General features: G+C 46.5%; 1 protein-coding gene across 1 annotated transcript in view; it reads left to right on the top strand.

Moving 5' to 3' along the window:
• The window catches only part of DNAH9 (dynein axonemal heavy chain 9), a 404651-nt gene that overhangs the window by 208942 nt on the left and 170411 nt on the right, over window positions 1–25298 (top strand). The window contains exons 49-51 of the mRNA XM_054048023.1: window positions 4379–4639; window positions 15477–15902; window positions 19726–19845. Coding sequence (XP_053903998.1) covers window positions 4379–4639; window positions 15477–15902; window positions 19726–19845 — 807 coding nt within the window. The remainder of the gene's footprint in view (window positions 1–4378; window positions 4640–15476; window positions 15903–19725; window positions 19846–25298) is intronic.

The following is a 25298-nucleotide window of genomic DNA, read 5'->3' as shown; positions in this document are numbered from 1 at the left end:
TATGGGCATTATAACACCAAAGGCTGGAGTTTGCCCAACCAGCATAGGATTAAGAGTGCTGCATTCCAGCATTTGCAGTCCTGATGAGATAAAACTGTTTGTTATGTATGGAAAAGGCTGTCTCCATTTGTTTTGTTTTTTTTTTCACCCAGGGCTTCACTGCAGGGGAAGAGTGAAGTTATTTTGCTGCATTTTCCTATTATGGTTTCCACTGAACAAACTGAACATTTCACAGTTAAACATTCATCGTTAAACTGTACATTCTGGCCTTGTTGTCACTAGGAAAAAAGGTATATTTTTAACATGTGCCAAAATCCTAGTGTAGACAAGGCAAGGTGTCATTTTAACACGTTAGCACCCAGGGGTCGGCAACCTTTCAAAGAAGAAGAGCCATTTTTTTGTTTTTGTCTTTGATCAAAATATTTCGAGAGCCGCATCACACGCAAAGCTATTTGTAGAGTTAGAATTTATCAACGAATAATAATGGAACATATTAAAGTTATTACTACTCACCAATACTTTTAACACGACTTCTGCCATTTGAATTTGAATATAAGCAGGAGGGGACTCCGGGTTGGGACAGGGGATTGGGGTGCAGGAGGGGGTTATGACCTGGGGCAGGGAGTTGGGGTGCGGGAGGGGGTGTGAGGTGCAGGCTCTGGCTGGGAGGCGCTTACCACAGGCAGCTCCTGGCCAGCGGTGCAGCAGGACTCTGCCCCCATGCCGCTCCCGAAAGCGGCTCGCTGCTGGCACGTCTCTGCACGCCCCTGGTGGGGGGCAGGTCCACGTGCTGCCCCCGACCCCAGCACTGTCCTCACAGCTCCCATTGGCTGGTTCCTGGACAATGGGAGCTGTGGGGGCGGGTCTTGCGGGTGCAGACAGAGCACAGAGACCCGCTGCCCCCCTCCCCCCAAGGGGTGCGCAGAGACGTGCCAGCAGGCAACCGCTTCCAGAAGTGGTGTGGGGGTCAGAGCCCTGCTGCACCACCGGCCGGGAGCCGCACCTCACACCCCCTCAAAAAATGGCTGCCAGCAAGTGTGCTGCCAAAGAGCCGCAAGGGGGCAGCCAAAGAACCGCACGCAGCTCCGGAGCCGCAGGTTGCCGACCCCTGTGTTAGCCAGACAAGGTAAACTCTATGGGAAGACTGAGGGTTCACTACAACTAGTTAAGACATTAAAACAACAACTTGCCTTGTCTATACTAGGAATTTAACAACATTAGCTAACACGTTAAAACACACCTTTCACCTTATGTAGAATGGCCTTTCATGCTTTCAACTATTTGTGTTTCTTTTGAGTGTAATCATAACTCTGAATTTCCTGGGTTTCTACTACTTGCCTTCATTATTGCAAAGCTTTTGCCCTTCAATTAATTCTATGTGCTTTCAGCCTTAACTCCAGTTTAAGGCAGATTTTGTCGGGAAATGTTCTCACAAGAGGTGCTGTAAATGAGTATACAGCCGTTCCATTTATATAAATGTTGTAAGACTTGTGTAGCGCTGGCAGGTTAATCCCTTGTTTGTCTTGTCGTAGCCGTTTAAACCGCATAAAGCTTCTATTCACACATGTATCCAGTACAGTGTTACTTATCCTGGGCAGGAGGTCATAGGCCATATCTGCAATCAGCGAAACCTCACACTTCAATTTTTCCAAATCTCAGAAGATTTAGACAACGAACAAAAAGATGCTGCTCAGTTTGCGGCTTGAAGCGATTCCGTACCCCAGCAAGCTCAGAGTCATTTTGATTTACAATCTCCTCTTTGTGCTGGTGGAAATAGCCTTCTACAACAGAACAACAGGAGGTGAAAATGGATCAACTGCTCAGCATGGGAATACAAAGAGTGTTCTAGGAACAGCCTCCGCTTGAAGCTAACCCAAAATGCCAATAGCTGCAGCTTATGTGATTACATTGCATTAAAAATTGTGCTCCCTTTTCTGTTATGAAAATGGAATTCTTACAGTGGTACTCAAACTTTTTTACTGGTGACCCTGTTCACACAGCAAGCCTCTGAGTGTGACCCCCCTAATAAATTTAAAACATTTTTTTTATATTTTTAACACCATTATAAATGCTGGAGGCAAAGCAGGGTTTGGGGTGGAGGCTGAGAGCTTGCGACCCCCACATGTAATAACCTTGCGACCCCCTGAAGGGTCCCAACCCCCAGTTTGAGAACCCCTGAATTATTAGCAAAAGCTAAGGTCTGACTTTTATTGTATTAAGTATTGTTACATAAGTCAAGAGGTACCCCAGGTGTTATGAACAGTCTTTCATTGGGTAGACTGCATGACAAACTGGTCTCTGAGGTCTTGGGAGTAAGTGACTGTGTATATTCATTGAAGTTGGTAATTCAGAAAGAAAATGAGTGAATATTAATTTAAATCACTAAGGCTGAAAAGTGTTTTGTGTTCTGGTCTGTAAATGTCCAGACTGAAATCGCACCTAGCATGCACTGTGGGAGTTGCAGTGCACACTGCCTCTGTCATGCACCGCAGAGACATGCTGTATTTCCCAGGAATGTGGTGGGATAAGCTGCTGAAAGAGAAAGCTGATCATAAGTTGTGTTCACAGATAGATTATGGCATCGAATTGGGTATATATTTGGTTCTGCAATGGGGGGAGCATATCTGCAAATATCTGCAAAATCACCTCATTTTCCTCCTCAAAACTTGCCCCTCCTGTGACGGTGCTTACAAAACCAGTTAGGCTGCTGGAGTGCTGAGACCATTGCCTGTCATGCTGACCGGCATTGTCTCGTGGTTTTCTTGTGCTCCCTCTTCTGTCTGTCTCCACCTACCGGCTCTTATCTCTGGGCAGGTCTACACTAACCCCCCAATTCGAACTAAGGTACGCAACTTCAGCTACGTGAATAACTGAAGGCCCAAGAAACTCAGCTGAAGTTCGAAGTACCTTAGTTCGAACTTACCTCGGTCCACACGCGGCAAGCAGGCTCCCCCGTCGACTTCGCGTACTCCTCTCGCCGAGCTGGAGTACCGCAGTTGACGGCGAGCACTTCCAGGTTCAACTTATCTCATCCAGACAAGACGCGATAAGTCGAATCCAGAAGTTCGATTTGCTTGCCGCCGAACTACCGGGTAAGTGTAGACCTACCCTTAGACTTAGATTGTAAACTCTTTGGACGGGAGCTGTCTGTTTATTAGGTGTTTGCACAGCTCCTAGAACAACAGGGTACTGGTCCAGAACCAGGGATCTTAGATGCTATAATAGTAATTAATAATTCCATAATAGAATGTAAGTTTTCATTCACTTCCCAGGGGGATCCTGCTCAGAACAGCAACTGGACCTCATGATGTGGACACTGGTTTCCAGTTGTATATTCCATGTCCACAGGATGGTGGAAGGAGCCAGTGCTGGCGAGAGCACCCTGCTGGCTGTATCTTTCCTGGGATTGACACCACTCACATGCCAGCAGCACAGCGGGGCCAGGACTGCCCCAAGTCTGTGCCCCAGGCAGCTTGTAGTAAAGGATAAAAGATTGCCCAACAGCATTGTCCTGTTAGCACTAGGAGCTATTGTTCTGCTGAGTTTCTTGGGCCTCACTCCCTTTGCAGATGGTGCCTCCTTGTGTTTCTCTGCTCTCGCTCTCCCTTCTCAGGGAGTCAGGGCAGAGGAGGGAGCAGCGGGGAGAGCTGAGGAGGAACCTTACCTGCCTGCTCTCTCTACAGCCATGGCGGTGGTAGACCTTGGAGAATGGGAGACCCAGGGGGCAAGGCAGCAATTTATTATTATTAGTGGGAGATACCCAGTAAGAGGGAGACCCAAAACCATGGGGAGTGATGCCTCAGGGAGAGTGTCTCAATGGGGTAACCTCTCCGAAGGACCAAAAGAGGTGCCTTTACAGAACACTGTCAGGAGAACAGGCCCAATCCTCCTCTCCCCAAAGACTCCGGTGAGGGCTACTGGCCATTCTCAGACACCCCCCGGGGAGAGGGCCACAAGCACACAGCAAGAGGCAGGGGAACCAGGGCCATTTGGCTATGTGGCGAGAGTCCGGTGACCTGTTTAGTGAAGCATCTGAACTTTAGGGTGTTCACCTAAAGCTTGGGCTCCTCCCCTCTTTGTGGGCAGGTGGGTCTGCTCATCTCTCGGCCTCAGTGGGGCAGTGACTTACCTGTTCCTCCTGCAAAGAGCTGCAAGGTTTCTCACACCTTCCTCTGGAGCAGCTGGTACTGACCACTGCGGGAGACAGGCTATGCGACTGGATGAGCCACGTGGCAATCCCTGCATTGCCCTTTCCCCGGCTATGGCCCATCCACCATCCATTTACTGCACTCTCCTGCTTATAATTCTTCTCCACATGCTTCACCTCTTCTCTTGCCTGCTGGGTTCACGCCCCTCCTGTGTGCTTCTCCCACTGTAGGTAGATGGCCTGAAGGCCAAGCTGGCAGCCCAGGAAGTAGAGCTGAAGCAGAAGAATGAAGATGCTGACAAGCTGATTCAGGTGGTTGGTGTGGAGACGGAGAAGGTGAGCACGGAGAAAGCCATCGCTGATGAGGAGGAGCAGAAGGTGGCGCTGATAACTCAGGAGGTCAAGCAGAAGCAAAAGGACTGCGAGGAAGACCTGGCTAAAGCTGAACCAGCCCTTGCCGCTGCCCAGGCGGCTCTTAACACACTCAATAAGGTATGGGACAGGCATCAGGGCACTCACAGTATCTCCTGCTTTCTGGGCAAGCACAGTTACAATTGGATTGTAGGAGACGTAGCCCCATAAGGGCCTTGCCTCTGAGGTCAGCCATCACAGCCCACCATGCAAGGGAATCACAGGCAGGTGTACACATGCTGAAGCCCAAGTTCCTTTGCTTCTGTGCTATGTGCTCCTTGTTCTGGGGCTGTTTGGTCCCTGGTGTAACTAAGAGCCATCTCCAGGCTGCTCTCAGTTACACCTGCTTATTGGCCGTGGGAAGCAGAGTATAGCTGGAGTTCTTCTGTTCTGACCACAAACCCCTCTGCGTTTGGCCCACTCCGTTTCGCTCTCCCTGCCCCACCAGGGCTGGGAGTGGAGCTGGCGCACAGCCACTCCACCAGGATCTGGTGGTACCAATTCAGATATTTCTTAGGCAGAGGGGAAATTCTAGTCTCCTCTCCCTGCTAGTGGTCCCCGCTCATCCACCCCTGCTCCCATAAGGACCTGGGTCTCCGTTGGCAGGGCAGTCTCTCCTTTCTCTTACCCATGCTGCAGGTGCTGCCAGGAATCAAGTTCTCAGAGGACTCCTTGCGCTCTGCCGTACAGTAACAAACTCCCTGAGCACCAGGGCACAAAACCACTCACTGAAATTTGGCCTAGCTGCCCCATATCTATACAGAGGGGTCGCTGGGTTAGATTTCAGTGGCAGTGCAGTCACGCAGCTGGCACGATGCACTGGACCACTCCCACAGCAGCCGTACTCCTTTAAAGTACTCGGGCCATGGTGCTAAAGCCCTGGGGAGCAGCAGGGGGACAGGGACAGTCACACACACCCCAGCATCCCCAATTGGCACCAGTGCCAGGGTCCTCTTAGGAGGGAGGGGTACTCCTCGGGGCTAATATTTCTCTCCTCTCCATGGCCCATCAGCATAATGGAGCTGAATGCAACAAAGAACTGGCCCCGTGTTTGCAGATGTGGAGTGATGTGCATAATGGAGGGAGATGGGGTTAGGGCTGCATATGAATGGGCCAGGCACCAGTAGGTTTACCATATTTCCACAATCAAAAAAGAGGACACTGGGGGGGGACCCCGCCCTAGTCCCGCCCCTGCCCCATTCACTCCCTCCCACTTCCCACCCCCTGACTGCCCCCCTCAGAACCCCAACCCCCCTGCTTCTTGTCCCCTGACTGTCCCCTGCTGAGAACCCCCCACCCTAACTGCCCCCCTAGGACCCTACCTGTCCCCAACCCTTATCCACTCGCATGGGTGGCAGGGTTGTAGAAATTTTGGTGGTGCCCAGACGCCACCGTCCCCCACCTGCCTAAGGCTCTGGGAGGGGGGTTGGGTGGGGGGAGGAGGTCTGGGGTGCAGGTCCTGGGCTGGGGATTAGGATGCAGAAGGGGTGCAGGGTGCAGGTTCTGGGATAGAGTTTGGGTGCTGGGTGCAGGCTCCGGGCTGGGGCAGGGGGTGGGTGTGCAGGAGGGGGTGAGGGGTGCAGGCTCTGGGATGGAGTTTGGGGGTGGGAGGTGGTGCAAAGGGAGGGGGTGCAGGCTTTGGGAGGGAGTTTGAGGGCAGGAGGGGGTGTGTGGAAGGGAGGAGGTGGTTTGGAAAGGAGTTTGGGGATAGGAGGGGATACAGGGGTGAGGGCTGTGGGTCTGAGGATGAGGGGTTCATGATACAGGAGGGGGCTCAGGGCTGGGGCAGAGGATTAGGGTGCGGGGGGATGAGGGCTGGGGCTGAGGGGTTTGGGGCGTTGGAGAGCCTCGGGGCTAGGGTAGAAGGGCAGGGTAAGGGCAGCCTGTCTTCCCATTAGTGGATGGGGGATGCTAGGACCCGGGGGCAGCAGACAGCAGTTGCTGCTGGCTCTGGCAGTATAAGCAGGCAAGGGAGAGGCAGGGGAGGAGGGGCACGGGGGGGACGCCCGGAGGGGGGGTGGCAGGTGGAGGCTGGGGACCCATCCAACACTCCCCCGCTCCCTGACTGCCCCCTCCCCCCGGACTCCCCTTACCATTCTGGCTCCACGTGTTTGCAAAACACGCTGCCCGGTGGGTCGGTTTGTGTGTCACACAGGGCTGCAGACAGCGGGAGGGGGAGTAGGGGAGGGCTCTGGCTGCTGGAGGCCAATGGGAGCAGCTCAATCGGCCAAGCCGCCCAATCAGCAGCCGCACTCTGCATGGACGGGAGGGAGGGAGGCGAGGGAGAAAAAAACCCCGGACATTTTAACCTTGTTACCAATTCCTCCTGGACGGATATTTAGAGACGCAAAAGCCAGACATGTCCGGGGAAATACGGACAGATGGTAACCCTAGGCACCAGGGCCTGAATCTGTCAGGGGTGAGGAGGGCCAGGCATGGTCTTCTTGCTGCAGAGCTTCCAAGGGCTAACTTGTACCTGAGTCATCAGGAGTTCAGCCAGGAGGCAGTGGGCAGGAGCATGGTTGTCAGGAGCAGCGGGGTGCAGAAGAGTGCAGGTACTGCTGGCCAGCTGATTGTACATCAGCAGTTCAGAGGGCTGCTAGCAAAAAAAGGTCTGGCCTGGCAATTGATCGTGAGGGAGGGAGGGATGCTATAAGTTTGAGAGGCACCACCTACTGTGTACCTGGAGAATAGCAGCAGAAATCAGCCCCTAGTTACTGCCCTGTGCCACTGAGTGTTTTATACCTTTCTTGTTTATATTGTCGTAGCACCTAGGAACACACAGCATTGTGCCTGCAGAACTCCTGCATGGGAGCTGCCATGCAAATCACTTACCATTGTGGTCAGCAGGGGGATGGCCTCCACTTTGGCTGACACACCAGAGATTGGGCAACCAAACTCCAGAGCTAAAAGCATAAGCTGCTACAGCCTGCACCATGGCTCTCTAGCTGGGGCTGTAACAGACTCATATCCTCCGTGGATTGTGGACAGAGGGACCTGGAACACATCCTCACCTGTGGGATGGAGCACCCTTGGGCACGGTGGTCTTGCTTTCTCCCAAGGCAAGCTGCTTTTGTCACCATTTCTGCCAATCCTTGTCTTGGTTTGCTCCATGACAACTCTCATGGATCAGGCTGCTGGCAAGAGATCAGGCCTGATCTTGTTGCAATAGCTGTAACATCTCATTTAATTGAAAAGATGTTATCAGCTCTAGCTGTTCGCTCCCAGGTTATTTCTATGCAAGAGCACAGTCAGCGCAGCAGGAGCTGTAAGACACCTGAAATACCGATTAGATGTGTTTTATAATCCATCTACTTTGATTTTTCTCCAGTTCACTTAAAACCGAACATTTTAGATGGAATTTGAAACTCTTCTTATCCTGGTAACATTTTGCACAAAATTCATAAAACAGCCTTGCCTGGGGGGTAACTGTGGCTGTCAGGAATGCTGCCCGTATTTCATTCAACACTGAGTTTAGAGTCACTCCTCTGTGTTACTTCATGTTTGAGCTCACAGACTACACAGTGCAGGAACTGTGACAGCAGGGCTATTCCGTGGCTTCTGCTTGTGTCTCCCATGCCCAGTCAGCACAGTGAAGGATGTCTCCAGATAACTGCCCCGGGGCCGAAGGGATGGGAGCTGTAATTTGTAATGTTCAGGGCTGTGTGCATCAAACCCCTTTGTGATACTTGTACAATCCAAAATTCAGAGGGTGGTGGCCTCTCCACTCTCTCCAGGAAGAGTTTTCTCTCCCTTAAGCTCCTTTACAAGGTAACCAGAAAGAGCCCAACACTGAGCAGCCAGAATTGTGTAGGCGAAGTTTTGCATGGCTGTTTGCTCCCCGCTCCAGCTCGCAGTGTCAAGCATGTGAGTGCTGAGGATGTGCTGTCTTAACACGCCATGCCTAGCTCCCTGACTGCATTGGTCCAGATGGAGAAGTTGAGACCGAGAGGTTGAGTGTCTTTCCCAAGATCACACAGCAAGTTAGCACTAAAGTCATAGGTATGACACCCTCCACCCCCTTTAGGATAATTGTACCCTGGTCCACCAACTCAGATCATCTGTGCAGCAGGGTCTGTTGGGGTTCCTGATCCCCTTCCTCTGCCAGGAAGAGTTTGCAAGGGCAGAAAAGGGGAAATGGCCCCAAGTGTCCTGTGAGTTGGATCACTCAACGTGCAGTGAGCATTTGCTGCTTGTGTTCACTCTGCTTGCTTGTACTCTCCCTCCCCCATGCCCCCAGTGCTGATCTGGACTATTAGACTGTATGCTGTTTGGAACAGGGACTGGCTGTTTACTACCCTGTACAGCCCCTGTCACAATGGGGCCCAGTTCTCAGATGGCCCCTCAGCATTACTGCAATAGACAGGATGAAGACAGGAGCTTGGAGCACACTATGTCCACGGTGCTCCCCTCGCTGCTTTTTCCCTTTCTCCTGCCCCTGTGGGTGCTTGTGGTACAGACAGATAAGGAGCTGGGCAATATATCATAGACCCAAAACTTACAGAGAACAGTTACAAAGGCCCACCCTCATCCCTCAGCAGGCATCGCCTTCATCAGGAAGGTTCCTAAGGCGGGCGGGAGGGGGATCCCAAAGTGGATTGTTTTGAGGTAAGGGGTTTCTCCCTTCCCCACTACTTGTCCCTTCCCCCTTACTGCCTGCTAGCCCCAAATGTCTAAGACTGGGGAGAGATCAGGATCTGGAATGGAGAATTGGTCACCTGCTGAATCCATTCTGGGACTGATCTCTGCCACCTCCACCCCTCCTGAGCCAAGTGCTGCAGGTCTCTTTGTCGGCCTTACTGAGTCCGGTAAAGTCATCACTGCTCAGTGCAGTGTCTGTTCATATTTAATCTGCTCCTAAGAATTTATTGTTCAACAAAGCTTTGGAAGTCGTCTTCCGGAGCCAGACGCTGCAAGGCAACGGGCACTCCTGCTAAGCACCCTCGACATCACTGGGAAGGGAGGGCACTCAGCACCTATCAGGAGGCACTCAGCATCTTGCAGGATCAAGCCTCTGGTGCATAGGTAGAAGAGAAGTGTCCAGAGTCCATTGCACAAGTCAGAATTGCCTCCATATCTGTAGAACAAGAGGCACAACCCAAATGTCTTAGTTTAGAGACACTGACAAGAAAGTCCTAATGGAACAAATTTTCCAGGTGATTGCCATTCAGTAGAGCCATAGCATCATTTTTGACATGTCTGCTTTGGTTCTTGGGCCTGGAAAAAAACAACACAGGGAAAATATTTACCCCTTCATCAATTTTGATTTCCTGTTGACACTGTAGAGTAACTCATTAGAGAAGGCTTGGAGTTTCTAGAGACCTGTGAGACACTGTTTCCAGTGTGCCAAAAGGCATGTCCTTCTTTCACCTGTGCTCCAAGATGCCTCTGAGAGCTTGATCTGCCTGCTGACATGAATGATCAACTCTCCTGACATGTTCATAGCAGCTAGTAATATAAATATATTTACGTTCTACTGTTAAATGCAGCAGTAATGGATGAAGCCATAAGTAACACTGTCAAATAGAAGGCAATAAGAAATATAGATGGTCTGATAGTGAGAGGCTAATAGTAATTGTTAGGATACATTTCCTTTCCCTTTCTGGCCAGATCCCCTGGCTCATTTTCAGTCAGCAAATAGCTACAGAAGAACTATCCCCATCTGCGCAATGCCTGTGCCTTGCTGTACGCGGACAGTGCCATGCAGCACAGGGGATGAGTTCAGTAAGGCCAAGCTACAGATGAAGCCTCCCCATTAACCCCCAGCAAAGGATGTGTGACATCACCCAGCCTGTAACTGGCACCTCTTTCTGGGAAGAGCTCCACAATAGAGCCGATCCCCACAGAACAGCCCAATTATTCCAGAGGCACATTCCAGCCTCTTCTATTACTCTGAGGGAAAAGTGAGCTCAGGTGGCCAACGGGTGGGATTCCCTGTTCACTGGATGATGAGCATCAGGTGCATTACAGCATCTTCCTGGAAAGAGGCACCTGCCCCATGCTGTATGGTGTCACATGTCCTTTACTGGGAACTGGTAGGGAGACACCATCAGTACCTTTGCATAAGCCATGAGTCCCACTCTCCTGGCAGGACAGGGAGCTCAGTAAAGTATGTGGCAGCTGGAGAAGTGGGAGAGTTAGAAACCTTTAGGGAAGGTCAGAATTGAGGATATTTGTGTAGCAACTGCCTCCATCGATTTTGGGGGCTTTCTTAGTGTGGACATGCTGTTAGAATGGAAGACCAACAAATTAAGAAATGTATTTAGCAAGGAACCCCCCTGCATGGCTGGTGATCATGTGGCTGCCAAAAGCATCAGTGATGCGATAAGATCACCAGTGATGGACAGAAATGGACTATCCAGTCAAACCCACCTGACAGCCCTGGCTAGAGACCAATGTGGGTGGTGCTCATCAGGCAAGGAGGCTGTCCCTTTGGGATTTGCCATGATGATGATGATGACTTTCTAGGATCATGGGGAACTCACAGACAAAAATGGGAAGTCAATTAAGGTGGTAACAGGCTTGTTAACCTCTACAGTGTAACAACATTACAGCCTATATTATTCCCTAGTAACTCAGGTTTCAGATTAGCAGCCGTGTTTGTCTGTATCCACAAAAAGAACAAGAGTACTTGTGGCACCTTAGAGACTAACAAATTTATTTGAGCCTAAGCTTTCGTGGGCTACAGTCCACTTCATCGGATGCATGTAGTGGAAACTACATATATGTGTAACTCAGTGTCTGTGGCTCACTCCCCACAGCTGCGGGATGCACGTCCCCGGTGACAGGAAAGTTCTGCGGCTGAACATGATTGCATGTGCTCTCACATCCTCTCATTTCTACTCCAGATGTGGAATATTTTCACTTATTTAGAGTTAAAAAACCTGAATCCTATGTCCAGTATCAGAGGGGTAGCCGTGTTAGTCTGAATCTGTAAAAAGCAACAGAGAATCCTGTGGCACCTTTAAGACTAACAGAAGTATTGGGAGCATAAGCTTTCGTGGGTAAGAACCTCACTTCTTCAGATGCAAGTAATGGAAATCTCCAGAGGCAGGTATAAATCAGTATGGAGATAACAAGGTTAGTTCAATCAGGGAGGGTGAGGTGCTCTGCTAGCAGTTGAGGTGTGAACACCAAGGGAGGAGAAACTGCTTCTGTAGTTGGATAGCCATTCTGAAGAAGTGAGGTTCTTACCCACGAAAGCTTATGCTCCCAATACTTCTGCTAGTCTTAAAGGTGCCACAGGATTCTCTGTTGAATCCTATGTGTTTGTGGCCTCAAAACTGATGTCTTTGTTCTTAACAAGCGAATAAACTAAAGCATTTGACTTCAGAAGGACTTTGCTAAAAAAGGGATCATTCAACTCTCGTGAATGTGGAAGTGTTGTTAGGAGGGTTTATTCCAGGGATCAAACTGACTGGGCAGGGAGTTGGGGGGATAAATTCCATTTGAAATATGATCTATGGGCTGGGGTATAAGTGTAGGTCTCTATACACCCCTCTGTCCGCAGAGCATCTCTCATTGTTGCCAGAGGTTGTTTCTCCCAAAGATCAAAGACAGCATATGGTCTTTATCTATGTATGTTAGGGTTTTTTACTACTGCTTATGACCACTGTATCTGAATTGTGTCCAGGTAAACTAAATTGGCTTTAGCAAAGTCTCTAGCAGAATTATGCCATCATTAATTCATAAAGAGAGTTTTAACCAGATGATACCAATGTGAATATAATAATAATAATAATGAATAATTAATAAATAATAAATAATGATTAATTGTATTTTGTGGTATCATTCACTATTTGACAAGTACTTCCCAAATACATAACATTGTATATAACAATTATACATTTTATCCTTGAGTTTATAAATCATGCTCATAGACCTGAATATAGTCCATAAATGTCTTCCATATATTATCAAATAAGAATTCTGTATGTCTGTGTATTCCCCTCTCATAGGGTGCCACTTAAGTCAAGCTAGATTTCCCTTCCTGTTCTGTTATCGAAGAATTATCATTCCAGAGCTTAAAATAATCCCCTTTGTTGCCATTGAACTAATTTCTAACCATGCTGTTTTCTTCAAGGGACCGACCAGCTCTGAGAGCATTTAGTGTACATGCTACCAAAAGGATTTAACTCTTTCTGTAATTTTAGTATTTTAAGCTTTTCTTTTAGTCCCTGTTAAGTGATGAGATGAATTTACAACAATTGACTCGTGCCCGGTCATATATAGGCACTAAGCAAGGTGGTTTCCCTTGTCCCTGCTGCTTTTTTGCACTTGCACTTTTGCCATTGGCAGTGTCTATTACAAACAGATAGATTTTTAAGGTATTGAGTTGATGGGTGGTTCTGGGGGCAAAACCCACATTATTGTGGATTATACAGGCAGTGTTTTACTATTAGCGAATTATCAAGCTAAAACTATTTCCATCTCTCTGAAGAACGTGGAGGTTTTTGCAGTAGTGTCTGTTTATAACTAAATCACTCCAAGCCAGACATGTCATAGAGTCTGAAGCTCAGCAGTGGCCTGTCTCTATATGGAGGAGGTCTCACTGAGTACCCCCACAGGCACCGTTGGGGCAGCCTCTGTCTGTGGAGGTCCTTGCTGGCAGAGAGTAGCTGGTACCCAGGCTGTCTTTGTCTAGAAGGAAATGACATTCATGCCCTTCGCCAAGGGGCTACACCCATGCATAGAGCAAACACCCAGCTGTCTTCACATCCTACCATGGTCTTACGTGTAATCTCATAATGGCCGATTGCAGCAATGACAGGGGCTGCTGAAAGGACAGTGTTGGTCTTATTGCAGCCTATGCAGTAACTACCCCCTGCTTCTAGACTGCCGCAAGCGCCAACAAAATGGTGATTTCAGAACATGGGTGGCCAAAGTGCCATCCATGCACCAAATGTCACCTGGGGGCTTGTGCCGTGCAGACCATAGCAGCAGCCACTGTGAGTCTATGAACCACCTTTAGTTCTGGGAATGGCCTGTAGGTCCCACCATACAATCCCATCTTGATTTGAGTAGAGAAGCACATGGATCAAAATGGAGTGTACATGCTGGGAGCTGCAGTCTGTGCAGATTGTCTGCTCCATTGTGTACAGATTTGTGGTGTTCTTGGCTGGTAGCTAACATTTGGGCCCCTCCGGTGCATAGGAAAATGGTACATCTGGAAATCGGCATATTCAGGGTCTCAGTGTAAAAATAGGTACAGCTCTAGCTGGAGCAGCCTTGCTAGAGGGGTTTTCCTCCTTCACTGATTCATGGCTGTTGGGAGTGCAGAAAAACAACTGTATCTAATTCTCGTCAACCCCCCAGCGTGGCTCTCTCCTGCTGCTGTGCCTGTCATACGGTTGCAAATGACAGAATACAGCTGTGGGTGCCAATTTAGGAGCTGGTTTGTTGAATCTGAGCGAAGTGCTTCTCAATGGGAAGCCCATCTCTCAGCCTCTTTGTATCTCCCACATGTGCCTCTGTCTCCAGTTCACACACAAAGTGAATTTTCTCCACGTCTTTTAGATGTCTTTGCAGTTGGAGTGTATAAACCGAGCAAATGTACAAATAAGCTAGCAGAGCAGGCAACTCTGCTGTAGAGCACAGCTCATTCTGTCAGGGATTCCATGTTTGGTGGGTGTCAGCACAAAGCCTGTGTTTTCTCTCTGCTAGATATGACAGATCCTTGGCAGAATAGCTAATTACGCCTAACTCCAGGCCCTGCTGAGTACGTGCCTCCCCCATGGTGTCTGTACTGTGACAAGCAGCAACTCTGTACAGAATGATCCCTTGTACACCAGCAGCACAGAGTGGTTGTGCAGTGATCGTTTCAGACTCAAACTTTCAATGCCATCAAATGCATGTGGGCTCCCAGTTCCCGTCAGAATTAGGCGACTTTGGAAATCTTATTGTCAGTTTTTCTCTGTATCTGAATGGATCGGATCTTTCAGATCAAGAAGAACCAACATCACCCCCCCCCCCCCAGTGCTCTTACAAAACCAGGACCTTTTCTGAGCTGCAAAAGAGCTGAGTTGAGCATTTTTTTTAGTTATGGTGCCCCTCCCCCCTTACAATTTACAGTGTTCTTAACTCCAAGCATTCGAAAATGATGAGTCAGGAGCCTACCATTCATAATTATTCATAATAATTAGTTAATAATCAAGTAATAATTTTTAAATAATATTTTTGGATTCTTACTATTTGCCTTCTGCTTTCTGAGCTGTTAGGTCACACTTGCTTCACATTCCCAAGCTTTCCTCTGCACCCAAAATGGCTACAAGCTAACCTTAAAAAAAGGGAGCTGAAGTCTGGCAGGGCAGCTCAGCCCATAGAGGAGAGTGGGGACAGGAGGTACCGGAAATACAACTTTGATGAGGTACCACAGTGCCACTTCCAAATCGAAACATTTTTCAACCTAGGGACTGCCATTTCCCTATTTTTTTCTTTTTCTGACTAGGAATTGATATTAGCAAGATAAACAGAATTCAACAGTGTTAATATAACACTGAAAGAAAGTTAGTGAGTTTCAGTCGGCTAGCAGCCCCATTGATCTGCATTCTGAACTAAAAGTTGTTTTTGAAGCCCATCTCTAGATGAAGATACTTGGCTAATTTCATGAAGCTTTTTGTTGTCATTTGCATACTGGATGAATCTGCAATAATTGTGCATTTTTAATGGCCTGAGAATTGGTTGAAATGCTGAAGGGACACGACTGATGCACAGACAACAAACCAGTGGAGGCTGTGGTGCCACTAGGGGGTTTCATTGCTTTACATTGGATGAGTCATAATATTTAAAATTCAGAGTGCTGCTTCAGGCTTCAAAGCTACTCCCTCAGATTGATAACTCGGGAGCCTGACTCCATTAGTGGCTAAGTAAAAAGAAAACCCATTCATTTTCATCTAACAACCTTGTTTTCCCTTTTCAGAACAATCTGACAGAACTGAAGTCATTTGGATCGCCGCCTTCTGCTGTCAGCAATGTCACTGCCGCTGTGATGGTGCTCATGGCTCCAGGTGGAAAGGTTCCCAAGGACAGAAGCTGGAAAGCAGCTAAGGTTTCCATGGCCAGAGTAGATGGTTTCCTGGACTCCTTAATCCACTTTGACAAGGAGAATATCCACGAGAACTGTCTCAAAGCTATTCAGCCATACTTACAGGATCCAGAATTTAACCCTGAGTTTGTGACCTCCAAGTCCTATGCAGCTGCTGGTCTCTGTTCTTGGGTCATAAATATTGTGAGGTTCTACGAGGTGTACTGTGATGTGGAGCCCAAGCGGCAGGCTCTGAACAAAGCCAATGCAGAACTGGCTGCTGCTCAGGAGAAGCTGGCTAACATCAAAGCCAAAATTGCTGTAAGTTTAAGACACGTGACACATGCATGCACTTCACTGGGAGCTGCCACTGCTCAGTGGGAAACCCTCAGCATCTGGAAGGACTTTTTTATGGTACCATGTATTTTTGAAAGTGTGGATTCAAGGATTGGGCAGATTGTTGTCCTTTATCTGGTCCTGCTAGACTTTTGGAGACTTCCCTGCTTTCTAGAAGAGTGCGCTTAGCTCTGTTTCAAATTTGCTTCTTTCTTAGTAGAAAGGCTCAGTATTCACCTCTCATTATTCCCACCTAAACTGTTAGAATTATTATCAAGCATGAGTTTGGGATGCCCTTTTATCACACACCAGACCACATATGTTCTATATGTACCATATATGTTACAGAAAACAAAAACTGGAGAAAGTTTTAGAGAGTTTTTTAAAAAAATGTACTAGGACTGTTTTTCTTCTCTTGTCTCCAACACGCCTTCTGCGCACTTGTGAAATTTTGCAGGAAGTCAGCTCCACTTTAGTAAGACTCAAAAGAACTGTCAAAGCAGGGCTTCTAACTGGCATATCTTATACTGCACCTCCATTTAAACTTTTGTCACTCATTAAAAATCCAGGAAAATCCCTGAGCAAAAAAATTTGTTAAGAGAGATGGTTAAAAATATGTTTCAATAGAGAGCAGCTCCCACCCCACTTCTTCCTCAGAATTATCCTTCCATTCCAAAAATTCCATACACTTTAAAATTCGTTATAATTGAAAAGTCTGGAAGTGGGCCTAGAAGGCAAAGTATACAGCCAGTTCCCTGACTGCTATAACCCTGCATCACTCATTATCACGCCATCCAGCCTACACCATACAACACAAATCTGCAAATTTCAAAAGAACATATTCCTGGGCAATTATGGAATCCTGTTTCTTGTTCAAAAGATGTATCTTCAATATGCTATAATACTACACCATAATTCATTACAATAAAGCTGTGTGCGCTAGTTGCTACATCCAATAGTTAATTGAGATAAAAATACAAACTTGCAAGGTGTACCAACCCACAGTCCCTTGTAATGGAGACACCTCATAACACCAAACAGAAAATTATTCTAGTTTAATTAATAAAAATATTTTTGTTTCATCAAAACATCACACTGTTAGAAAACATAATACTCTAACATTACTTAATGCATCCAATGGATTAGTACTTTTGAAATCCTTGCTACCCATTCAGTTCAAAGTATATACAATCTAGAGCCATCTCCAATAATTCCACTGCCTGCAGCTCAAAACAAGGAGCACCCTTAAGACTGAATAGGTACTACTAAGTGATGAAGGATTATATGGCACTGGAGAACTGTTTGGATCCCTTCACTGTTATTTTAATTACACTTTTTCATGTCTGAGTTTTTTTAAAGATATAAGATTTTTGCAGAGAAAGTGCAGCTGTGTTGGGGTATTAGTAATACTCCATTGAAACATGCTTTCAACTTTAACTTTTTAATTACTTTTTATTTGCATATGTACAGTGCTGTGCTATTAAATGTGTAGTATAGTAGTATATACATATACAATCGTGTTGATATGTGAATGTTGATATTTTACTAGACTTTCAACTGGCATAAATTGGCGTAGCTCCATAGATTTAAGTAGAATTATGCCTGCTGAGAATCTGGCCTCAAAACTGTAACCCAGGGCTAACATTTTCAAGTGTAGCTGCCTAGTGGTATGGTACTTAAATCCATATTTTGGTCGTAAATGAAAGTGACTTGATTTTGAAAAGTGCAGAGCACATGTATCTCCCATGTGCTGCAGTGCTCAGAAGTTCTGGGGAAAAAAATGATGCATATTCACACACATACATACACACACACACACACGTATATGTATGTGTGTGTGTATATATATATGTGTGATTATAAAACATTTAATAGTGTAGCATATATGTGTGTGTATTTATACAGAGATATACACACATAAATATGAAAATCTTATATATATATACTCTAACAATATTTTAGTTATATGACTTAGGCTTGGTCTACACTAAACCCCCAAATCGAACTAAGGTACGCAACTTCAGCTACGTGAATAACGTAGCTGAAGTTCGAAGTACCTTAGTTCGAACTTACCTCGGTCCACACGCGGCAGGCAGGCTCCCCCGTCGACTCCACGGTACTCCTCTCGTCTAGCTGGAGTACCGCAGTCGACGGCGAGCACTTCCTGGTTTGACTTATCGCGTCCAGACAAGACGCGATAAGTCGAACCCAGAACTTCGATTGCCAGCCGCCGAATTAGCGGCTGGGTGTAGACATACCCTTAATGCCAAGCTGGTTTGAAAGAGACTGTATTTTATATTGGGCACTGGCAACTGAGAGCATAGTTACAGAGGCCACTACAATAATCCCTATTCCATGTTTATTTCTAGTGCATTGTTCAAACAGTGTTAAAATGATTTAAAGGCATTTAGCCTTAAGATGTTTGTGCTGCTGCAGATAAAATCAATTATTAACTCTGGTTCTCTTATCTCAGAAGTGAAATGTTTCAAGAACTTTGGGAACAGTTAGAGTTTGTCTTAGAGCAAAATGTGACCAAATCTGTCCATGGGATGAGTCCTCCTCAGCTAGCAGCATGGCTGCAATGAGGCCCTTCAGGCTTTGGTTCCCTCTGTTCTTTTTCCAAAATGTTGGCTCTCCTTGGATGTGGCCCAAGTGTAGAAACAGCCCAGCTGGACCTGAGTGTGTATTGGCCCCATTCTCCAGTACTGCGTGGAGGGTTGGCACCCTACTCTGGAATGGAAAGTCCTCAGGCACTCACAGGAAGGACCTCCCTTGGTAGGAGAAGGGTAATTGTAGCAGCTCCTTGGTCACTCTCACTCCTGGCTGCCAAATCACAGAATCATAGAAGATTAGAGTTGGAAGAGACCTCAGGAAGTCATCTAGTCCAGATGATTTATACTTCCTTATGTCCGACTGACATCCAGCATTTAGAATGGTCCCCTGGGGCTGTGAACAACAAGCATAACTTAGAGCAGCCTTCAGGAGCAGGCCAGCACTAGGATGCACACATCTGAAAAATGCAAAGGTTGCTAAAAGTCACTTTTGCGCTTCTTCCTCCTGAGCTGCACTAATTGCTAATTGGCCAGAGCTCTGGACCCCGGCCACCATCTTTAGTCAGCCTGTGATCCCCTCCCTTAGTCCAAAATCATGTCAGAGCAGTGCCCAAGATAAACAGCCTTTGCACTGTTTGTCCATTGTCCTTTGCAAATTATATGGCCTATCATGTAAACAGAGTTCCCTAGCATGCTGCTCCTCCCATGCCCTCTCATGCTGTTTTGCAAGGGCCTGATCTAATCCCCTGGAAATCAATGGAAGGACCCCAACTTGAGTTCAGTGGACATTGGGTTGGATCTAGGATTGCCAACTCTGACTGAAGCTATTTGGGGATGGTATTTTTACAACATGACATAATGTCATTTTCTTAAAATATCCTATTAAAATCTCCCAGATTGTTTTCAATAGTCATTGGGAGATTGATGCCGATTTCGGGAGACTCCAGGCCAATCCTGGAGGGTTGGCAACCCTAATTAGAGCCTAAGTCATGTATCCTGCTGGTGCTGAGGGTCTCCTACAAGTGGTCAGCACGTTGCAGGCTGTGCTCACAGTCTTGCAGGCTGAGACCCAGACATGAGTGCTCTGTGCAGGAATCCTGCCTTCTCTCATTGCACTGGCCATTCAGAATAACAGTGAGAGAGGCTAGCGAGGGGGTCACCACTGCAGAGACACACGCAGTGACAGCAATTTTTGTAGGAGTCTTTTATGATGAAAAGGGTTTTGCTGAAGATGTTCTGATTTTTTTCATTAACAGCATCTTAATGAAAACCTAGCAAAACTCACAGCCAAATTTGAGAGGGCTACTTCAGACAAACTGAAATGTCAGCAAGAAGCTGAAGCTACGGCATGCACCATCTCACTTGCAAATCGACTGGTGAGTATCAACAGCTTGAACTTTAATCATAGGAATGGAAGTTGTCAGGTGCTATGGAGATGTATGCTATGAGAACACAGTACATTGCATCTTCTAACATTTCAGATTTCAGAGTAGCAGCCGTGTTAGTCTGTATCCGCAAAAAGAACAGGAGTATTTGTGGCACCTTAGAGACTAACAAATTTATTAGAATGCAAGATATTTCCTGCATAGCTGCAAACTTTAGTCATGAAAACAATTTTACAGTGCTTCAAATACTAATCTTGTGGCCATTCCCATAACTCCCTGTATACATCTGGGTATGTTCGAGGCACATTTACATTTCCAATATACTGAACATATACAGTGATAGAGGCACAGCCTCTTATCTCTGTTATTTAATGTTCTGAGCAGTTAGTGATAGATCAAAACTGCAGGACTAAAGACAAGACGCTAATAAGACAAGAGCTGTATTTGCTTTTCCATGTAATGATATACTGAAAAGCACAGGAACATTTTTATATTTTTTCCAGTTTTAAAAATTAATAAAAATTATTAATAAAGAGTAATAAGAGGAAGAAAGTGGTAACGCATAAAGGTGCTTATGTGGCCCCCTGCTACAGTCATGTCTGAGCACCTGCAGTATAGGTTTCATTTATCCTCACAGTATCCCTGGGAGGCAGGGCAGTGCTGTTATCCCCATTGCACAGATGGGGAACTGAGGGAAAGAAAGACTAAGTGGCCTGCCCAGGATCACACAGGAAGTATGTGGCAAAGTAGAAACTTGAACCCTGGCTTCCTAAATCGCTGCCCTAAGCACAGGACCATATGGAGCACTCACTCACAAGGACCGTGTTTAGCAGGGGGGAGAGGGAACTAAACGGGCTGGTAAAGGGATGGCACAAATCACTTCCCTTCTCCCCCCCTCCTGGAGCAAGGGGGAACCAGCTACACGCTATCCCTTATGCAGGTTGCAGTACACAGTGACAATCTAGTCCTAACAGTGCAACAGCCGCTATTATTAAGCTTTATTTTTAGGCCCTATAACTTTGGGTTAGAAAGCTCGTTTGTGCTGAAAATTGCCAGATTGACTCTGAAGGCAAAGGGGAATGTGGGTTCAACGTTGGAAGAAAAGTCATTAAACTGTTTTTGAGTTACAAATCATTTAAAAATTATCCTGATTTGAAACGTTGACTTTTGTCTCATGCCTCTTTGTTCACCCTTGCTGAAAAGCAGCTGGTCACTACTGCTTCATATAGTTAAATCTCCTTTTCACTCAGGTATGGGGTATTTGAAGAAAATACATTGTAATTCAGCAAAGCTGTTAATGACTTTGGATGTGGTGATTTTGGGGCCTGTTCCTGTTCCCCTGGAAGTCAATATAAATTTTGTTGCTATTGACTTCAGTGGAAGCAGGACTGGGCACTATGGACCTGATCCAAAGCCCTTGGAAGGCACTGGAAAGACTCCTGTGGACATCATTGGGATTGAGCTCTATAGGTGTGGCTGGTTGCTGCTGAAAAGGACATGCAGATGTTTCTGTAGGGGAGAGCTGAAACAGATCATTCTGTAGTTCAAATGGCTGGAGGCCGGTGCTGCTAGAGCGTGGGACCCCAGTCCTGGCTGTGCCTCAGAGGTGGTGTTCGCTCCAGGCTTCATTTCACAGCAGCAGAGAGGAGACGGTTTAGGGGGCTAGCCTGAGATGCAGAAGACATGCACTCAGTTCCCTGCTCCACCATATACCTGCCTGTGGGGGCCATTTAAACCCAGGTTGTAAAGGTCTTTAGGCACCTACAGATGTAGATAGGCACTGAGTAGGGTTTTCAAAAGCTCCTGATTACCTAACGCCCATTGAAATCAATTGGATTTAAGTACCGAGGTTCTTTGGAAAATGCTTGCATCTTTAGGCGCCTGCATATCTCTGTGCCATATTTATCCAATGGGAATAACAGCATTTCCTCCTCTCCTGGGGGTGTTGTGAGGGTAACTGCATTGAAGACTATGAGATGCTTGGATACTGTGGCAAGGGCCGGGGGGCAGATGAGCACCTGAAACAGACAGTCCCATTCTCAGGCTGATGCCGATTCCTTTGTACCTGAAGAAAGAGAACATCTCTCACTTCCAGAGTTGTAGGGTTAAATCTCACTGGCAGCTAGAACGTTTTCTGAACATTTTGTTTAAATCCAGTAAGTATGTTTTGAAATGAAAAGACTTTAACACAGCTCCTCTGGGAGCTTTTGCAACGTGACTGTTTCTTTGTGTCCCTCTGTGAGGATTGGGAGGTCTAGTTGTACAAGCTGTGAATTCTGCATGCAGTTATGGGCTCTCGATGTATCTTTACCAAGCTGCAAACTCCATTTGGAAGGTACAGGCTTTTTTTCTTTTCTGTTGTTCTTTCACCTCCATGTTGGACTGAAATTCCAACAGGGGTAGTGGCAGAGGCCTAACAACAGAGCTGTTAAACCTTGCTGCTCCCCTGTTCACAAAGGATGCACCTAGACAAAAGGAGAACTGGTTTGTCAAGGGAGGGATCACCTTGGCAACAAAGTGAACCAGCAGGAGTCTGTGATCACCTGAGGAGGCTGAGTGGGATGTCCCCTGACAAAGGGGGCTGGAAGATATAAAAAGGAGGAGCTGCTCTTCTGCATGCCCTTTTTCTCTAGCTCAAGAGGAAGGAGAAGCAGCCCAGCATGTAGGAGTCTGATGAGGGAACCCTGCCTACCTGCCTGAAACACAGATGGTCCCCAAAGACTCCTTGGGGAACCAGGAGCTAGTGAGGGGCACTGCAGTTAGGATGTTTGCTGTTTTCTAAATGCTCTGTGCTCTTTGAGTGTGTCTTGTGCTTTGAAGAGCAAGAATCTGTTGGCTGTCTGTGCAAAGCCTGGATGTGTTAAGCACCTACGTGTGGCCCCTGGAAGAGGTAACTGTGAAGGCTCACATCTCGGGGTGGAGTTCTGCGAGGGGATATTGAAGCTGCAGGGGTGTCTGAAGAGCCAGCACTGAGTCCAGAGGTGAAGTGGCTGGACAGTGGGTTCCAGTTCTGAGGAGTGGTGCTTGCCAGAGAGTCTGTACCTCAGAAAGGTGCCTAGGGACCCAATGTAGGATAGTGGTTTGGCTGTGTTCAGGCCCCAGAGACGTAAAGCAGCTGGGTTCCCTCACAGCAGTCTAGTGAGCGGCTAAGAGCTCGACCAAAGCTGTGACACCCTCAGTCTCCCCACTGAAGTCATGTTACACTGTAGCGTTTGAAATGTCGGCAGATTGTGACGGGGGCTCATGCAAGATTCAGTTTTTGAAGGCAGGAGTGATACAATTATTCCGCCCACATACAAAACTAACATGTTATTCCTTTCAAGTATAAAGAATTGCACAGCCCTTCACCCCAAGCTTCACTCGAATCCAAAACTATGTACAGTTCTTTCCTCAATAAACTCAAAATGTAAACACAACAAAAAAACCTTCCAGCAAAGAAACCTAAAAATCCTGGCTCCATCTTTGCCCTTACTTACACGTGTTGTACATTGCCTTCAGCTGAGTAATCCTGATTTCTACCAATGTGATTGAGAACAGAATCTGGCCTCCTATGCGTGCAATCAATTGCATATAGTGATCAGCTTGAAGTGCAAGTCTACAATCATACATAACTGTAATCAGGAATAATGTTATACACCTTTCCTGTTAAACTGCCCAGAATTAGTCTCAAGAACCAACAATTATAAATGCTTTAACAAAATTATCTCTCTTGTTGAATATGTTAACTAGTAATATTTTCAGTTTAGCAAAATGCCTTGAAAAGAAACATTTTGCTTCTGAAATCAAGGAAACACAAATAATACATTTTTAAAAAGCAATTAAGAAATAACCCTATCCTTGGGTCAGAGGTAAGGTGGTTGTTATAAAGTGTGCATCTCCTCAATACTTGATAGTAATGTGTTTGTTGCATAGAATTTTTTTAAGTGATATGAAAGATAATAACATTGCTCTCTCTCATCAACTGTAATTGTTTGTAAATGAAGGTTTTGGCTTGGGATTTTACTACGCTTAAAATAGTTAATCATTAGATTCATACATCTCTGTGAAAATCTCATGTCTGTGAATGAGTTACTTTGGCTGTTATGTTGTGTTGTAAAGAGGGCATAGAAATGGTGCCTTCCTTGTCAAACTGGGAGCAGAGAAGAGGTGCGTCAGCAGTACTGGGAAAGGGCAATTCTAGTCTCACTATTTTTATTAGGAAATATTGGAGACAAAGGAATATTTCCAAAAAGACATGAGATCTCCTGCCATAGGGACATCCTACATTCCAGCGCCACATGGAGACTTTGGCATCTTTAATTTCTCCTTCAGCTGACAGGATTGGCTCTGGAGTCTCTGGTCAGACACTTGGCATTACCTCGGATTCTGTATAGGCAGCAACCCTTTATGGTCCAATGCTCTCACTCCTGCTGATCATAGCTCCAAGGGTGGGACTGAGTAGTAGCACTGGTAACAATTCATTTAAAACATCAGAGAACCATACCTATCCATACTAGAAAAATTCGCTCTCGGAGTTCATGCACACCAAGTAAGTGAAATAATTAAAACAAACAGTGAACAGAAGGTACTAGACACTTTCCCCATCATACTCTTCTTTGGCATTATGCAAACTAGTATAAATGTTGTACAGTTCCATCTTTTCACCAGTGGGTGTCACTAGTAATTTCTAAATCCATTTCAGTATTTTATTTACAAAGAGAAAAAAGTTTATGCAAGGTGCTTGTCGAAGTTAATCATAGTGAAGCCAATTAAAACATGTAAGAAGAGAGCAGGAACAGTGAATTAGCATGTAGAATGGTCGTGTAATTAAGAGAGAGCTGGTAGAGTTCAGGGCTTTGTTTAGTGGACATTTTTTGCAGGACATTTTTTGACTGCAGGCATTATATTTCTAACCAGGATTTTTTGTCCTGCCAGTCATTGTTGGGATTTACATGGCATTGGACTAATACAATTGAGATGAAAATGGTCCTTGCCCCAGTACAGCACGTTGTTGTGTTGAGGAACACAGGTTGTCCTAGCCTCCCATGTTTGCCAAGAGAAATGCAGTCCCACTTGGAAACTTGCTTTGCCTTGTCTATAAAATAACACACAATGAAAGTGAGAAGGGGATGTAAATCTGGACTGTCAGCCTAGAAACCCAGAGGACTTAACTTTCCTGGCCATAAGGCTCTTCTGTCCTTTCCAGAATCCCTAAGAATTCCTCCGGACCATGCCTGTCCATCCTTCTGGCTGAAAGAGGTGAGCTCCAGCTCCAGCCCCGCCAGAGCCTGTCAAAGCCATGTCCTCAGGAAGGGCTGGAAACAGGACATTTAACCCCCCTGTGAAGCCACTAGATTGTGGTCTCCCATCCCTTTAAAAGAAAGTTAGCTCCCACTACTCTCTTCCCTGTGACCTGCGTGCCCTTTTGGCTTCACCAAAACACTGCCTCCTTGGCTGGATAAAGA

Source organism: Malaclemys terrapin, chromosome 13 (assembly GCF_027887155.1).
Source record: "Malaclemys terrapin pileata isolate rMalTer1 chromosome 13, rMalTer1.hap1, whole genome shotgun sequence".
Classification (NCBI taxonomy): domain Eukaryota; kingdom Metazoa; phylum Chordata; order Testudines; family Emydidae; genus Malaclemys; species Malaclemys terrapin.
Note: the sequence above shows the minus strand (reverse complement) of the source record. Positions and strands in the feature narration are given on the sequence as shown.